Source organism: Nanorana parkeri, unplaced genomic scaffold, assembly GCF_000935625.1.
Source record: "Nanorana parkeri isolate BGI_ZX_2015 unplaced genomic scaffold, ASM93562v1 scaffold738, whole genome shotgun sequence".
NCBI classification, from domain to species: Eukaryota; Metazoa; Chordata; class Amphibia; order Anura; family Dicroglossidae; genus Nanorana; species Nanorana parkeri.
Window position 1 is genome coordinate 732,846 of NW_017307006.1, and position 18,977 is coordinate 751,822.

At 43.5% G+C, this 18,977-nt stretch overlaps 1 protein-coding gene across 1 annotated transcript in view; it reads right to left on the reverse strand.

Annotated features, from left to right (window-relative positions):
• The window catches only part of LOC108793322 (bile salt-activated lipase-like), a 23,337-nt gene extending 11,099 nt beyond the window's left edge, over positions 1 to 12,238 (reverse strand). The window contains exons 1-5 of the mRNA XM_018564232.1: positions 12,173 to 12,238; positions 6,717 to 6,870; positions 4,094 to 4,216; positions 2,142 to 2,339; positions 843 to 973 (exon numbers count right to left, since the gene is read on the reverse strand). Of these exons, the coding sequence (XP_018419734.1) occupies positions 843 to 973; positions 2,142 to 2,339; positions 4,094 to 4,216; positions 6,717 to 6,870; positions 12,173 to 12,238 (672 nt within the window). The remainder of the gene's footprint in view (positions 1 to 842; positions 974 to 2,141; positions 2,340 to 4,093; positions 4,217 to 6,716; positions 6,871 to 12,172) is intronic.
• Between the last annotated feature and the right edge of the window lie 6,739 nt (positions 12,239 to 18,977).

An 18,977-nucleotide genomic window follows, 5' to 3' on the forward strand; every position in this document is an offset into this window, starting at 1 on the left:
GATGTGGGGGAGGAGCCTGTCAATCTTGGAATTGCCTTATTTTTTCCAGCTCTTTGGTCATTGCTTTCATTAAAAGTGGATCTTTAGCCAAACATTGTTTACTTTACTTTTGGAGAGAGTGGGGGAATGACAGAATGCCTGTCACATTTCTATTACTACCTCTGCCCCACTATGACAATGAGAGGTTACCTCTCATTTCCTCACCTGCTCTGACATTAACACAGGCACAATCACTCACTGATTAATCTCCTGGCTTAGATTCATACACCCAGGAGCTTTCCTTTTGTTATAAGTCCATTATACAGTTTGATGCATTGTTAAAGCCCTGATGAAAGGGGATTTTTTTTAGCCCCCAAAATGAGTTTTGCTTCCCTGTTGTCACTTGTGGAAATAATAAAATACTTTGGATTCCTAAGACATTTGTTTGGTGCTCTCTTCTGTTCTCAAGTTGGGTGACCCCTATCTTTCAGGGGGACCCCCTTCTTTGTGGAGAGCTGCCAAATCAAAACCAGTAGGCTTAAATAAAGCCGTGCTTCTACTAGCTAAGGATCTATGTCCAGCACCTCTATTCTACGTTTCCTTGGACTCCTTTTATTTCCTGTCCTAATGACCACACAGAAAGTGATGGGCAAACCCACCCTATGGGACAAGGACGTCAATAAAAACCCATTTTGTGCATTGATGAGTGCATGTGTCAACGGTAGAGAGATTCTTGTCACTTCTGGTCATGTCAAAAATGTATTTCACTCAAAATACATGATAGCAATAGTAAGCCCCAAACTGCATTACCCCTTTTCTTTACAGTCACGTGGTATGCAGCTCCAATGTTTACCTCTTCTTACCTGCAGAGAGACACTGGCACCTCCTGCGGACTCTCCGAAGATGGTGATGTTATCGGGGTTTCCACCAAAGGCAGCAATGTTCCTCTTCACCCAAGCAATAGCCATATGTTGATCCCACAGGCCGTAGTTTCCTAAATGAGAGGTACATGATTAATCCTTGAAATCTCTGACTCTTCATAGGGGTCTTCGGAAATCTGAGTAGAAACCAAGAATGACGATGGTTCCTGATAGATTGTAAGTGGTTTGTTGAGGTGTGGGATTACAAATCTAAATGTTGCATTAAGTAGGAATGGGTTTAAATTTCTAAAAGTGTATTTTTTGGTGTTTGTGTCCACTAAGGGAGATTTCCCATCATGTCCTGTGATGCTGTGATGCAACAGGAAGTGAGAGGGATTCCCCTCTAAGACAACTGCATTTGGAACAGGTGTACCCAATGGAAGAGTTCCCCTCACCTCTTGGTCTGGTGATAACTGGAATTCCCATCACTTACTGTATTCTTGACAATGGTCACCTGGTCATACAGAGAATTTGACTCTATGGAGCCAGGACAGAGGTAGCCAAAAACACCTGCTTGGCTATACATAGACTTTAGGAGCCTCTTTCAAACCTTTTTAATTTTATACTGAGAAGAAGTTACAGTAAGATAACATCCATTAGCCATCATGCTGGAAATGTTCCCACATGTGTCAACAAGCACTTGTCACATTTGGAAGTGCTCATTGTGGTTGGAGGTGAGGTGGTAGTGAGGAGTTAGCCCCACAAGGTGAGGGCAAACCTTCCACCGAGGACCATGGTACTGGTGATAGCGGTCTAAGAGGGGATTTTCCCTCACTCTTTAGAGATGTCTTCTTACTTCCTGTTGTATCTCCAGGGCAGTAAGTGAAGGGAAATCTCATCAAGAGGACAAAGATAGAAATAAATGAACCAACAGGGGTTTTAGCTCTTCCCCACACTATCTAAAGCTAACATGAGCTTTAACTGCTACAATACCCAGCTATAGCACATAAATCTCAGCTTGGTCACATGGTTTGCAATTGGGATATGTATGGTTATCCAAAACCTTGCTCCTTACTGGTGAGAAGCTGCTCGCTGGTAATTCCAACACGGGTGAACACCAGCTGAACCATCCAAAGAAAACAAAACTGCTCCAGCACCTCCGATTTGGTTCTTATAGAGCCCTCCAGTCATTGTAGTTGTCTCACTGTGTTATAGCCTCAAACTGTCTCCTGTTCTTGCCTCGGGCACAAAAGGAGCTAGCTACAGCTCTGATTCAGAGTATTGTTAACTCATATGCCTTACCAGGGGAGTTGGCGTCTCCAGTGCTCAAGAATCCCAATGGTCCCACACGGTAATTGAAGGTCACAACAATGACATTGCCACGGAGAGCAAGCTCCTCGCCATCGTACAGGTAGTTGCTGAGTACATTGGCTCCTTCAGCTGAACCAAACAGATAGGCTCCACCATAGATCCATACCATAACTGGCATGTTGGTGGACACTGCAATTAAGATGACAGAAGTTAGAGAAGCTGTGACGTTCTATACATGCTTCTACTCAGGTATAAGGAGGCAACCTAAAAATGTTTCATTTTTGCCTGCACATGGCTACAAAGGACTTCTTCCAACATGTACATCTCATCTGACACTTGAGGCCTTCAGTCAGCTTAAATGCACCTTTTTGATAAAAATAATTTCTAAACAGCACAAGCCTTCCATGAAGTGTGTGGAAACTTATGCAAAAGTAGATGTGCTGAAGAGAAAGAGAAAAAAGATGCAAAGTTCAAAAAGGTTCCCACCGCACTACTTACCAGTATGTAACTTTAAGTGGGTGCTGCAGTAAAAGTGGATGGCGCCACTTCAAATCCAAGTAGTAAAGTATATCACCAGCACACCAAAGTAAAATCTTCAATGAGTGGTCATTTTATTGATGTACACACATCTCGTCATAAAGCAACGTTTCGGGGCCACGCAGGGTCCCTTCATCAGGCATGACCTTTATCATTCCTGACCCTCACCATGTCTGATGAAGGGACCCTGAGTGGCCCTGAAACATTGCTTTATGACTAGATGTGTGTACATCAATAAAATGACCACTCATTGAAGATTTTACTTTGGTGTGCTGGTGATATACTTTACTACTTAAAGAAGAAAGACAGACACATTTCTTTCTGATCTCAAATTAAAGGAGAACTATGAGATGAGTGAATTACACTCATCCCCATAGTTAGAGTTGACGTGTAATATTGAAACTGTCACAGGTCGGCTCTATTGATCGGGAAATGAGCTAAAACATACCGCCGGTCCGCTCACTACTGATCATCTCTCTGCAGAGAGTGGTGACTGTCAGTCATCGTTCCTCGCAGGGATTCCCCCCACCCCCTCTCCGATCCTCCAGGGCTGACTAAAGGGGCGGACGGAGTAGGGGGCGGGCAGAGCCAGCTGTCAATCAGCCAGCTGGATGGATCTCGACAGTATTGTCGGGATCCATCCTGGCTACGGCGCTCTCAGCATATGTGTTGCACAAGTCTCCTAAAGTCAACAAACCCCTTTCCTTAACTCCCTTGATTGAGCCAAATCTTTGTTCATCTGTGTCTCAAATGCTTCCTCTCCCAGACACTGCAGATCACAGTGAAATGTTTTCAGTCCAGAAATCAGTGGGCAGGGCTAGGTGTGGCCAGGTGCTGAATGACTAGCTACAGGCTTGTGAATCAGCAGTGACAATGCTAATAGCCCCACCCCCTACAATATATTCTCATCTCACTGTAGTGCCAGCAGGTACAGCCTACATGAGAGTGGCAACTCTGCTCTGAATTCAGGATCATTGTTGTCACCCCATCACAGGAAGATCCTTATAATTAAGTGCTGCAGTCATCGCGTTGCATCACTTTGCTGTGCATAGAGTTAAATGAGAATGTGAAAATGTTTAGAAATAAAGCTAACCTTGTAACAATGCATTGCAATATGCAATAAGAGCAGCCTCTTACTGGATTTACAGAATGAATTAATGTCTGTTAAAGGTACATATATTTTATATAAATAGAAATTTGCTTGAAGAAGCAACAACCTGAATGGAAACTTCCCATATGGAATCTGGTGCTATATATTTTTTTTTTATTTAAGAATTTCAGGTTGGTGAAGACAAGGGTACGGGACAACTCAATTCTATAGAAAACAAATTGGACATGCTTGTGTGATCTCTATACCTGTTAATGATAGCCCTTTCAGATGCATATAACCCATCCCACCTGCTCACCTGATCTGCCAGGTTGAGGAGCCCAGATATTCAGGTACAGGCAGTCTGTACTTCCACGGGTATCAGTTTGGCTCAAGGTGACTTGCAGACAGCGTGACTTGAAGTCTGTGGCTTTCAGAGTTCCTGGAGTAAAAATGGAGAGCAACCAAACCCATAAGTGCACACATAAAGCCTGCAAACTAAAGTCCTTCAATCATTCTCGGCTGCAACAAACAAAAAAGTCTATAAAATTTTTACTATGTCAAGCTTAAAGCAAACCTGTGTCTTGCCATGCAGCACAACGGAACAGGTCCACTTAAATTACCTTTCCCCCAGCAGTACATATGTATCTTTCCTTTTTGGTACATCCATGTATTGAGGAGCAAGTGACTCTCTCCAAGTGATGGCACTGGTCAAGCACAAGCGCTATCACATGGAGAGAGTCTATAGCCCCATGTAAGCCAATCATCCGACATCAACACTTTCACATAGGGAGAGTCTATAGTCCCATTTAAACCAACAATCCAGCACCAGCTCTACCACACTTGGAGAGTATATATAGCCCTTTGCAAGCAAAACATCCAGCACCAGTGCTATCACATGGGAAAAGTCTATAGAATGTGTAAGCCAACCATCCTGCATCAACACTATTACACGGGGAGTGTCTATAGTCCTGTGTAGGACATCTATCCAGCACCAGCACTATCACATGGAGAGAGTCTATAGTCCCCTGTAAGCCAACCTTCCAGCAACAACACTATCACACAAAGGCAGTCTATAGCCCTGTTAAGCCAGCCAGCCAGCCAGACAGCACCAGTTCTATCACATAGGGAGAGTCCATAACCTTATGTAAGCCAACCATCCAGCATCAACACTATCAAATGGAGAAAGTCTATAGCCCTGTTAATCCAGCCATCCAGCTTCAGTGCTATCAAATGGGGAAAGTTTACAGCCTCATGTAAGCCAACCCTCCAGCACCAGCTCTATCACACTAGGAAAGTCTATAGCCCCATGTAAGCCAACCATCTATCACAAGCACTATCTCATGGAAAGAGTCTACAGTCCTGTGTAAGCCAACCATCCAGCACCAGCACTATCTCATGGGGAGAGTCTACAGCCCCGAGTAAGCCAGAAATTGAGGAACTCATAGAATAAACATGACAACTTCTTCTCCCATAAGCACAATGGGGCGGTGGGGCAATGGGACAGCAAAAGAAAGGTGAATATATGCTGCTGGGGAAGATTAACATAAACTTGTTGCTATGCACAGCATGAGAAAAACACAGGTTTAGGTTACCCTCTTAAAGTGAAAAAAGGTTCATTTTAGAAGGGAAAAAATGTATATTTTCCACAAGTATCTTTCAAGCCCAACTTCAGCCCAATGTTTTTTTTGTATTGTAAATAGTGGGAAAAGGTTGAAGCCCCTCTATTGCTCTCTATGTCCTGATTGGACAGATTTCCCCTCAATTCCAGGCAAGAAATAATACCATTGCCCAATCTACCAAACCAAAAGGAGACAATATAAAGCAGGGAATGTGGCTTTCACCAACCATTCTCTAGTGGTGAATCTAGTGGTGAATGCTATGTCTCTCCTGCCATAAAACAACAAACGTACCTGCCTGTTCACAATTTTCTTTATACATTCATTCTTTCTGTATAATTTTTCTTGTACAGTGAGCTGCACCTGTGAGTCTCATTGTGTGCATTCTTGGCACATCTTTTGCTCTGTGTTCTATCGCTGGCATCGGTTGTTCTACCCCTAATCATCAAGATGTGCATGTGCAAGGGTTATACCATCTTGCTCTGGCCAGCAAAGATGGGCAAAGATCATGGACCTGGAAGAAGACCGGGCAAGGGGAGATGAGTTTCATTTCCACTTTGAGCAGAAATAAAGCACAGCAAGGGTTATGTGCTCATTTTAGTCTAGGGAGGAAAATAACAAAGATATACTCACTTGAACCTTGGTCCCACCTGGCTGCTAGACCGGTCCCTGCAGTTTCTCTCCCCTTCCACTCCAGCAGTCTAAGAACCCTTGAGTCACCAGTATATTGGAGGTGATGACACAGAGGGACATTCCACCACCAGAGCAAAGGAGGGGACAGGCTGCAGGAACCGGTCTAGCAGCCAACCCGTGCAGTGCTGGGGTAGCCCCACTTCAAGTTTAAGTTTGTTTCTACCTGGAGTTGTTCTTTAAATACATGTACCTGGAAGATTCACCTGCAATGAATGTCAGGTTTGCTGCTTTATAAATATGCCCCTTGTATTTCTTATTGCTGTCCCCATTAGATACATTCTGTTCACTTACTCATGACCACCATCACGGACCAAAGCAGGAAGTGAGTGGAAGCTTTAAAACCCTTAGGCTAGAATCATACTATTTTTACTAGGACAATGGGCCTTATTTTTATTATGGCACTTTAAATGCAGATGTAAAACCTTTTTCTCTGGTGGTTAAATGCATGACATACTGTGCAGTCAGCACCTAGGCTTAACAACTGCTCTATAGTACAGGCCAGCAGAGCGTATCCTATGCCTGGCCGTGTGTAGAAAGGTTCCCCGATTATTCTGGACCTGAATGCCCACAGACATTCCTCGATGTGCTGAGAAATACAAAAGGTGCTTCTACAATTTCCACAAAATGTACCTGACCATCCTGGATGTTTCGCAGCTTTTTGGAGGATTTCTGGAGGAGCAGCAAAGGGGATTCCCTTGAAAATGTCAATGTATTTTGGATTCAAAATACCAATTTGCTTATTCGTTCCCTGTACGAATCCTCCTTCTGTGTACACGACTCCCAGCTGCAAAAAAAAAAGAGATTGTTTTCTCGATAGCTGGAGACGGTGTGATATTTGCCTAAGCTTCAGGTCACATGAAGCAGCTCAGGGGCACCTGTTTTATATAATTCATTATGAGGAAGTGTAAAATGTATCTGAACCCCAAAACAATGTTATATATTGCAGTTTACCAGTCCTTAGATGAGCCTCATGCAGTGCATTCGTTTTTATTGCAGGCCTTTTTTTTCCTTTATCTGGTCATTCTGCCAATTACACATTACTGTCTTAGGGTGGCAACACTCACTTGCTCTATTGCAGGCCTCAAAATTTCCACTCGCCCCCTTGCAATTGGCAAAAAAAGGAGAAGAGAGAACAGAAGCGAAGGATCACCGCGGCGGTAGTTTCCCATCCAGAGCCGGCACTAGCTCTCTGCACTCCAGGCCGCTGCAGCTTCAGCTCCACGGAGCGGGCACTCAGAGAGGCGGCTCTGATCGCACCTGTTATCACTCCCTCTCTCTCCTCCCAGCCGCACTGAAGCTGCAGCGGTCGGGAGGAGAGAGAGGGAGTGCTGACAGGTGCGATCAGAGCCGCCTCTCTGAGTGCCCGCTCCGTGGAGCTGAAGCTGCAGCGGTCGGGAGGAGAGAGAGGGATCACTCAGCGATGTGCTCAGAGCAGTATTAAAGAGCCCCCCCTCCCAGTCCACATCTTTTGAGCGACCAAGAGGGGAGAGATTAAATGCATACAACGGCGGTGGGGGGTGTTTGCAAAGGTATCAGAGAGGGTTGGCGGGCAATTGCCACCCTGCCTACGGGCCCAGACCGCCCCTGGATCAGACTAATGCCACACGTTATTAATCTTAGTGCCCCACTCAATATGACTGGGGCAACTCAGATTAATAACGTCCGAAAGATGTGGACTGGGAGGGCGGCCTCTTTAAGACTGCTCTGACTTTAAGACTGCGGCGGCGGGGAGAAGAGAACAAGAAGCTCGACTGCCATCGTCTGTGCCCGCTTCGATTGAGCTCCTTGGCGGCCACAGCAGTTTCCTCCGCCCACCTCAGCTGCCATTGGTGGGAGAGGAAGACTGCCGAAATGCAGTTGGCCGGCTTCTACTGCGCGGGAGAGAGAGCACCTGGAGCCGGCTGGACATGTAGAAAACCTCGCTGCTGCCCCCAACATTACCAGAAGAAGAGGTAAAAGTAACTGTAAGTCCCTGTACTTTCTTTGTGACCTCTGCACTGCATTACATACTGACCGCTGACCTCTGTACTGTGTACTGACGTCTGTACTGTGCGTCACACCCTGACCTCATTTTTTGCAGTTATCAAACAGATATAACAAAACACTTTCAAAGGGATCTAATAGGGTGGCAAACAGGCTGTGTTGTTAGTGGGGGAATTTGAATAAACCAAGAAGATGATGTATTGAGGGAAGAGCCCATTCTGCTGTTCCTGATCTCCTGCTCCAGGACTGAGCTTGTCCCTTGGCTTAAAGTGACACTAAACTCAGGAGTTAAACCTTAAAAATACATTCAAGTACCTCAACTATTAACAAAAATGTATCTTATTTATGTATAACTTGGCTGTAGATCCTCAAATCATCTCTAAATTGGTGCTGACACTGTCCTTCCTTCTGGAGGGAGGTTACTTTTGTTCAACATTGTCTCTGTGTGTTGTAAAGTAGCCACCGCATCAAGCTCTCTCCCGTGATGGGCTGCAATCTCGCATTTAGTTTACTAATTTGTATTGAGATTGTAGCCCATTATTGGAGTGAGATATTTCTGGCCAAATCCATCCCCACCACTAAGGGCCCTGGTCAACCCAAATTGTGCTGCCACAATAGTTGTATAGAATATGACAATTCATAGTCATAGTTAATATTCATACAAATGTGAGATGAGAATTTATATAGTTTATTTTCCTTAAAGTGACATTAAACCCTCAGATTTTTTAACATAAAACAATACTGTAATGTGCGCCTTACTGTAATCCATGGTTGTTTCCCTTCTCTTTGCTGCTCATCCTTTTAAATCTGTATCTCTTCTCATGCTGGGCAGAACTTCTGTTTTGCAGCACACTGCCTTGTCTCTGGAATGGATACACGGTGTCTGTGTATAGGTTTGTATAGGCTTGTAACCGGAGCCAGCACTACAGGAAGAGGCCCTGAGCTGAAAAGGGAAGCTCTCCCCCAGCATGAGAAGACATGAGGATTTAAAAGGAAGAGCAGCAAAGAGAAGGGAAACAACCATGGATTACAGTAAGGTACACATTACAGTATTGGTTTATGTTAAAAAATCTGAGGGTTTAATGTCACTTTAAGCCATTAGCTCATTGATATTGTATGTCTAATTCATATACTGACATCTTGTGGTCATTCTGATTATTGTTTTTTTCTGTTCCCTCCCAGCTATGATATATTTCCCCTTGTGTGTTATGTACCGCCCTTCTTGTCCACTAGTCTAGTATCAGTGGCGGAACTACCAGGGTCGCAGAGGTCGCGGCCGCGACCGGGCCCTGGAGTTCGGCCACTTGGAGAGGGCCCAGGACAGGAGGAAGGGGCCACTGGTGACCGCTGATTACCAGTCCCGGGACCTCTTCCTCCCGTCCTGGGCCCTACATGCTTCACGCTGCTCCCCTCATCTTGTTCCGGGCGCAGCGTGAAGCATCATCCAGCCGGGCAGCAGCCAATGAGAGGGAGCGGTGTAATCCCCGCCCCCTCATCACACAGAACTGCCGCAGAGTGCCGAATAGTAGAGCTGCTGCGGACACGAAGGGGGAGACAGGGAGCTGGAAGTATCAAGGAAGGTGACATGGGGTCCGGGAGCGGAACGATGGGGACATGAAGGGGGAGATAATGGGGAGATGAAAGAGGACAGTGTTTTTTTTTCTTTCCTTGTCTAAATTTTGTTTAAAAAAAAAAAAAAAAAATCTAATGTGTTTCTTCTGGGGGGGAGGGCCCTTCATGGATTCTTGCATGGGGCCCTGAGGTCACTAGTTACGCCACTGTCTAGTATCATAGCTGACAGTAACATGACCACATGTTAATCTGCATTGCATGCTTGGAAACATTACTATCTACGACCTTCAAATACCGTCTATTCATTCATCTGCTGTATCCTGCTGTCTGCTGTAACCTGCTGCATTCAAATAAAGCACCTCCGTGGATGAAATGGTATTTGGTGAGTTCAGCTATCCGCAGTGATTATATTTGCTTATACAGGCCAGGCATAGAGGTCTCAGCAAGGGATAAATCGCTAATACAACAATCTGAGTCAGAATACAGATACTTCTAGAGCCTGCACCTTGGTATTAACCTTCTGCAGCCCTCTTGCTCTTGTGTGTGTTTATATGTGTTTAATGTGTGTTTTAAGTGCCTATTTTTTATCCATGCGTTATGCAAAGTGAGGGAGGTACATTTAGAATAAAGATTTTTTTCCATGGTGCAGATACACAAAAACACACATAAATGCAAGAACCGTGAGTTTGTGTGTTTACAGTTCATTGTGATGGGCTTGGTTAACCTGGGTAAATGTACAAAAATATGCAGAGAGTCAGTACATAGGAGTGAACTAGCCACATAAGACCAGGGCAACCATCAGGGGGGTACGGCCGATACTCATGTAAGGGGCCCGGGCAGCCTGGGGGGCCCGCCCGGGTCCCTTTCATGACTATCGGCCGACGGAGAAGGGCGAGGAGGCGGAGGCATGGCCCTAGCAGCGCAGGGCCCCAGCATTGCTGCTCCAGCGGCTTCGAGACAAGCTAGGGCCCCATCAGCGACGCTGCTCGTCTGATGTCGGACTGGCCGGAAGTGATGAGGCCATGTTTGCAGGTAAGAGGAGCTAGGAAGGAAGGAAGGGAAGGAAAGGAGGGAGGGGAGGGATGCAGCCCTGACCAGCCCACCTGAGACTTCAGAGCCCACAATAGACAGTCTCAGATGGGCTGTGCAGCATATATGTGGGCTCTGCAGGGTCACTCTCAGGTGGGTCCTGCATCCAGCGCGTCACTAAGCCCTGCGTCCAGCGGCACGGGGGGGTCCAGCCTAAAGCTGTGTAAGCTGCCACAAAATTTCTGATGGCTGCCCTGCATAAGACTGAACAGGATTTCTGCCTGAGATCCAATGAAAACGATCAATGTAAATGGGCCAATAGGGCCCAATCTAGATATGTGCATATAAGGTACACATGTTATCACATGCTGCATTAACGCAGCCCATTCATTTAACAGGATGCAAACACACCAATATGAACCAGAACAACAACAAAAACCTGACGTTCTATTTTTTCTAACCTTAAAGGACCATCCAAACCTATTAGTTTTGGTGCGTTAACATGAGCATTACTGAAAACGTACCATACGCACCTAAGTGCACCACAATGTACTACCATAAGTTGTGGTGCACTACAACACATACATCGGAGGTGCATTCTCTACATGTGATGGGATGCCATTGAAAAGGTAGAGCAATGTGTGTAAGGTGCGTTTCAGTAATGCACATCTGTTAGGTCTGGACGGGCCATTAAGGTACCATACCAACACATAGACACAAATGATCTTTCATTATTTTTTTTGCCTGTTTCATTATGTTTTTTGCCTGTTCACCTTGTATAGTATCATAGCCTGGAAAGTGCGGGTTGGCCATTGCTATTGCCAGTCAGACACATAAACAGCAAGAATTTGTTGATAATCTCTTACAGTGTCTTCCCACATCAATGTTCCTCTCCGTACAGTTCAGCAATGTCCGTAGACCCCCCTAATACAGCTATGATCTTAAGATCCAGCTCGCCCAATCTACAGTTTCTCCAGTACTCCCCCTTAAATGCTGGGTTCACACCCAGGCGTATTGAATATGCGCGTTTGTTGCGCGCTCGCGATAAAAAAAATGCGCGACAAACGTGCGTTTCTGAGGGCTACTTGGCTGTATCCCAATGGAAACGCGAGACCAAAACGCCTAGGCCGTTTTGTAGGGCGTTCAGACGGGCTGAAATACGGAAAGGTGTGAACCATACCCATAGAAAACAATGGGATTTTCAAGTTTGTAGGGCCTAACATGACTTTTGAAAATTCACTGTTTTTTTAAAAAGTCCAACCCCTACAAAGTGAACGATCTTCCCTGGCAAATGCAATCTTTGCACATTTATACCATGACCACATTTTCCAACCACCAATAGAAGTTTATTGTTCACCCTACTGTGCTCTAGGAAGCCAAATCTTTTTGGTAGCCTTGAACAATGGCAAATAGAAATCCTGATAGAAAGCCACATTGATATTTGGCTCCCCCATGATGAATTGTGATGGCTTAATAACAAACAATCTCTACTAATGCCTTACCGATGCTGCATGGACAGCTGCCAGGAGGCTGGCGAACGCCAAGGTGAGAGCTATCCAGCGGGCCATTTCTGGATCTAGTCCCAAAAGGAGGGCTTACTGCTACTTTTATATACACCCACACCAATCATCAGGCGGCATGAGTCCTCATGAGATCACATGACAGAGAAGGCTTCAGTCCTTGTCTTAAATACCTCAAGGGAGGCTGTGTGAGCCTCCGCAGCTGCACACACACCACTTATCGGGTCTTAAGGCCAAATCTGTATATAAACACTACCTACATGTAACCCTTTGTTGATGTGATCTTCCTTTTTACCTAGCATGCGTCCACCAGGAGTCTTTTTTTTCGGACTAATAGGAAGATGTCACCAGCACACCAAACGATGATAACAGCAATTAAGTGCTCATTTATTGACAGATGTTGTCTCTCATTAGCAAGCGCTTTCGGGGCCACACAGGGTCCCCTTCATCAGGCTCAGAGATTTTTTTTTGGACTGACTAGTGAGTACAGCCTGAAAGTATCTCTAATATTTGGAGGTTCTATATATAGATGACGTTTTGGAAAGATATTTTGGGCATGTTTTGGCTCACTTTTGCTGATCATCAACTACAACCTGAGAATACCGTTATTGTTTCTCAATGGACAGTATTATATAAAAGACCTTTGGGGCATCTGCCTTGTCTAGTCATTAGGGGATCCACATAACTGTATTTAATTTTTACTATATCATATACAAATATACAGGCCATGTATGTGGAGCTTTGAGCTAGTATTCTCTATAACCTTCCAGAAAAAGGGGATTTAATCCTTGAAATGCATCAATCAATACATGTAATATGCTGAACTTTATTTGTAGTATTTCTTTTTAATAACGTGTTTATTTGTATACAAACTTTTTTTGTGCAGTAGATGTTTCTTGGGTGCTACATTCAAAGTCCCCTGTTTTCGTATTGATAGTTTTAACATGTAACCCTGTAGCATCCTTTCCTTCTACTTCTTATTACCTGTTGTATGGCTGAAGGACTAGCTGCAGGGGAGTATTTTCTATATATGCTTTTTTTGCAAATTATCACTTCTCCTGATCGGCATGTTGGGTTTGGTTCACATTGTCTGCTCTCTTTCTGTGTTCGGTCTCTGTGAGAACCTGTGCTGAAGAAATGCAGAGACTGCCACGGCAAGTAAATGTGTGTATGTTCACTCCATTTAAGATAAACCTTTGTGCACTGTAACTGTTACAACTGATTCTGCTAACAAAGGGCTACTTCATTATCCTGATGCTTGATACAGAATCTGCTGTCTATATACTGCTTGAGGAAATCTACCAGAAGTACTTTGCAAATGAACCACTTACTGCACCTTCTCTGAAGCTAGTTAGTTCTTAGAGACCCGATTCCTGTGCTTGATGGCCTGCTGGTGACTGTAAAATTGTATTCAACTAGTGTGTGTTCTGAACTCTTGTAAAGAAAGGCGCCTCTATACTAGGCAGGGATCTTTTTTGCTGAACTAAGTCAACACTTAGTGGATGGTCTTTCCACAACAGCTCCAGTTGCTCCTATGCTAGCTGTGTTCAAGGTTTCACAACTAAATGACACTTCACTGGGCTCTACAAAGAAATTTGAACCTAAAATTAAAGTGCAATCAGATGTGAAATCAGAGTGTCAGAAATTAGGATACTTAACCTTCTCTGTAAAGGAAGCTGTTTCTCAAGAACTTAAAGATGACTAGAAGTTTGTCTTACATGCCCAGTACAAGAACAATTGCGGGTCTTTCTAAAAAGCAAATAGACAAACTCAGAAAATGAATTGAGCCATGTTCTATGACTATACTATAGGATAAGATATGACCTGCCCTTAGCTGATGGCATCAAGAAAAATCACATAAGGTAAGCCCTTAAAACAGAATGTGGAAAATACCCCTAGACTTTAATGTCACTTTAAGAGATTGCCTTGTACACTTTGCACATGAAAGTCATCAAGAAATTGTAAATACAAAGCAAAGACTTCATCAACTGTACCGGTGACCAGACAAGAATGTCTAAGTAATAACTACCAATTTAATCTTGCAGTACTTTCTGTGACAAATCTGCTGTCACACACTCCACCACTCCAGCCAGTGTCATTTCCTGATTTGCTTGGGACAAGCTTTCATATTGATATTGTAAATCCTTTCACAGAGGCACCTGTGGCTGCCAATTTCCTATATTGGATTATTACAGTAAATGGCCTGAAATAGCATTTGTCCCAAATATAGCATCTGCTCCAGTAATTACATCTCTCTTCACAGTCTTCAGCAGCGAAGATAACCCAATGTAACCAGTGCCTGCCAATGGGCCACAATTTGTTTTATCTGAGTCTGAATCCTTTTGAAAAGAGGGAAATATTGGGCATAGGAAATCCTCAGTGTATTACCCCAAAGCAAATGAAGAGATTGAGAGCTTCAACAAAAGCCGTAATGAAGCTCTTCAGACTGCTAATCTAACAGGGAAATCTTGGATTAAAAAAAAAAAAAAAGCATTGTATTGTTTGCGATATGATTTTTTACATTGATGTTGTCTGAATTTTTCAACATTGAGGAAAAAGACTCTTTGGTACCATGGGGGCAATATGCAGAGTTCATAGCTCTGGCCTGTAAATGTCAACATTTATAATTATTGAATACTTTCAAAACTCTAATATATCAGTTTCTGTTCCTGTTATAAGGGCTGTCCCCACCTTTGAGTGGCTGAGCTGTCAGCCGGGAAGAAGGAGGGGTGCTGTTAGTCACCCGTGAAGCTGCCCCCCCTATTAGATACCACCTGAGACTACCAAATGTTATTATGGATGCCTGAACTTGTTAATGAAGCACTCTATAACTAGACACAACATCATACATTAGAGAGAATGTTACAGGAGAAGTTAGACTCCATGACAGGAAGCCGGGACGGGGCCAGAAACTCTTTGGAGTTGAGCGATCTTGCTCCTAGAGTACACAAGACATTAAAGATGCCGGCATGTAATTCAGGCCAACATCCTTGCCTAAATAACATATCAATAATCATTTCCTTCCAAATTTTATACATTATTTCCCCCGAGTGAATGCAAATAATGAACTCCAACAAAAAACAAGAGGCTGTGGAAAGTTGACTGTGAAGAGTGAAAGTTCATTGCTGTTCATTGCTGTGAATTGGGATTTCCACACCTGCTCCATTTCCATCTACCTGGCCATGGGATACACACCATATGGTACAGTCCTTCAACTTTAGTTCCCGTTTTTAAGTTTAACAGTGAAAAATAATTGTATTGCACCAGCTTCACCTCTCTATGTGCCTGGGCACACTTTGAACGTAGCTCATCAATTAATCTGCTGCCATGGGTAAGATGGGAGCTGGGGCAAACCAATTATTCTGTGCCACAGGCTTAACAAAATAAAATGGAGAAGGGAGGGGCTGTACAAAGGGTATTTGACACAGTGTGAGAGTGAAGTCATTCTAGAATGACACTCAGAGCTGATAGGTGATTGTAGGTTATTGGGCAAAGGAAGAGAGCACTGACTGTCAGAGCTGCAGAATGCATGTCATGTGTATGGAGGCCAAAACTCCACAATTCTCCAGACAACTTTCCAGGCATTATAACATGATGGAACTAAACCAGTGAAAGGAGCTCTCCCAGCACAATTGGAAGAACCATGCAAGTGGCTGGCTAAGTGTTCTGCATTATTGTAAATGGTCTGCTAAAATTACTTGTAGTATCTACAGAAACATCAGCTAAAAATGCTAGCTCCATGGACTTTCATGGCATCGGCGTCTCCGCCTCAGTATTTTGTTGAAGTCTGTCATTTAATCAGTTTTCATTGTTGGCACTTTGAATATATTTTAAATTAAGCTGGCACAGTGATTTGATACTGTAGCTCTTGTTCCTCTAGTTTACTGTAATTCATTATAGAACAGTGGCTTAGTGGTTAGCACTTCTGCCTTTGAGCACTTTGGTCCCTGGTTTGAACTCTACCTGTGTGGAGTTTGCATGTTCTCCCTGTGCTTGTGTGAGACTCCTACCACACTTCAAAGACATGCTGGAAGGTTAACTGGCTGCTGTCTAAATTGGCCCTTGTATGCATTTGAGATAGGGACCTTAGATTGTAAGATCGTTGAGGGCAGGAGCTGATGTGAATGTACAGTATGTAAAAGGACTGTGTAAACTATTGGTGCTACATATAAATATCTGTAATAAATCATATGTATGCCCCAGTAGACTGAATCACCTGCCAGATATATAGAGGATATGCTAGTGGCAAAAGTTTCATGTGGTGGTTGTTGCTTATGTGTTTAGATGAAGCACTGAAATCTTGAGGAATGCTGAATTAAGTTTTACTTGCTTAGCAGGACATTACATGTATGCATACAGGAATACAGCATTATCGGGAAACATACTGTATATACAGATAGAACTTCATGTATAATTTATAGATAAAACATGCATAAGCATAAAGACTAACATTGCACTGCAGCGCCATTTAGTACTTAAAATACATAATTACACAAGTAATAGAATCAGCATACATCAGCACATGCTGGTGTATTTCCAACATCCCTTCTCAACAGCATATGCATTGCTATATGACGTTTAGCTTCTCTCGAAGGAAACTGTAATGGCTTGGTGAGTGCGTCCGCAGTCATTTCTTCAAATGTCGATGATAGCTTGTTCTTGAGTGTCCAGGTTTTATTTTATTGGAGTGATTTTATTTCTTCTTCTGCTGCCTTTCTCCATTGATTGGCTTTGCATTTTGGTAATTTTTCTATGTCTTCCCACAATGTTGGTGCGATTATGCTATTTGTCTTAGCAGTATATGACAGCTTGTGTGGTGGTATTCCCTTTGTTGCCAGAGTGGATCTTCTAATTTCAGGGTGTTCAGCAGAATTTAATATGGAATTTGAGTTATCCATTGTGAGTTCCACCTCTTGTTCTGATTCTTGTTCGGCTTCACTTTGCTCAGTTCTCTTTTCTGGTTCACTGGGCGAATTCACTTCACAACTTCCCAATATCATTATTTCTGGAGATGGGTTCTCATCGAAGTAAACGCTGCGACTTATTGTCACTTTGTCAGTCTTTGGGTGGAGGATTCTTTATCCCTTGCTTTGTTCACTATAGCCGATCAGAATACCATCTATGGTTGTGTTCTCTAACTTGGATCACTTCTCCTTTGGAATTTTTTGCGTAAGCTTTACATCTAAACACTCTGATGTGCCCTAGGCTGGACTTCCATCCAAGCCACATTTCAAATGGGGTGCTTTTAACAGATTTTGAAGGTAGTTTGTTCGGAAGGTATGTTGCATTCATGACTGCTTCTCCCCAGTACTTCTTAGGTAGGTTGGCGTCTGACAGCATGCACCTGGCCATTTCTATAAGAGTGTGATTTTGTTTAGGAGTGTATGGTGTGGTGGTCTGGTGTACTATACCTTGTTTCTTTAGGTATGATCCCACTTCCTTACTGATGTATTCCCCTCCGTTGTCGGTGCGTATAATTCCTGGTTTTTGTTGCAATTTGTTGCTGGACATGCCAACAAGGTCTTGAAGTTTTTCTGATGTTTCATTCTTGTGCTTCATCAGATAAGTTGTTGTGTACCTGGAATAATCATCAATGAAATTCAGTAGATATCTGTTCCTGCCTGATGTGGGAGTTTTTATTGGTCTGCACACGTCATTGTGTATGAGCTCCATGGGGTGGGTGGTCTTTCTTTGAGTGGCCTGTAGAAGAGGGGTACGTGTGTGATCTTTGCTTCCATACAGCATTTGCATGTCATGAGCATTTAGCAGAGCAGTACATTTATATCTTCTGATAAGCCTCTTTTTATAATGTCTTTTATGGCTTCTGGGTTTTGGTGCCCTAGTCGTCTGTCCCATAGATGGAGACAGTTGTTTGTGTGGATTATGAGTGGCTGTCTTGACTTGTTCGCCTGCAGTGATGAGTCTGTATTGCTGTTCATCCAATTTTCCTTTTGCGAGTATATGCTTTTTGTTTCGATTTGTACATTTAATACCTCTGAATTTAACTGTGAGACCATTATTAGCAAGGGTTTTCAGTAATAGAAGGCTTCCTTCTAGGTCTGGGACATACAGCACATTTTTCACAAGGATACTCTGCTGGTCCCCTGACGGTGTGATGCAGTTCAAGAATCCTTGACTGTTACCTTCTGCAGTAATACTTTTCCCGTTTGCTAGGAAAACTTTGTCCTTTGCACTGAAATCAAGTTCTGTGAAGACGGCCTCATCACTAGTCATGTGACTTGTTGCGCCTGAGTCAATACACCATCCACCTGGTATATTGTTCTAAATCACTTTAAAAGTAGCGCTCCATGATGTGCCTGCAGTTGTGACTGCTTTAGCTCTTTCTCTTGTAGGTGCCTCTCACTTTTGCTGCTCAGCTTTCTGCTTTCTTTGTTTTGCTTTTTGCTCTCATGCACCTTAGGGGCTTTCTCGGTTTTTTAATTGTGCATATTTTCCTTTGGCATATTCTAGTGTTAGTTCCTGCTCAGATCTGGTTTCCAGAGCGTTAATAAGAGCACTGTATGACTCTGGAAGGCTGCATAGCAGTAATGCCACCACGTGGTTATCTTTAATTTGCTCTTAGCTATGTTCTATGATTTCCAGCATTGCATTCACATGTTCACGGATTTCCTGGCCTTTTTCTAGCCTTATCTTACATATCTTGCGTATCAGATATAGTTTAGTGTTAATGCAGTTTCTGTAATGCAGTCCATATAACTTTAGCTGTATGTTCTTATGTGGATGAGCTGGTTGTCGTCCACTAGCAGACTTATAATTGCTTTTGCTT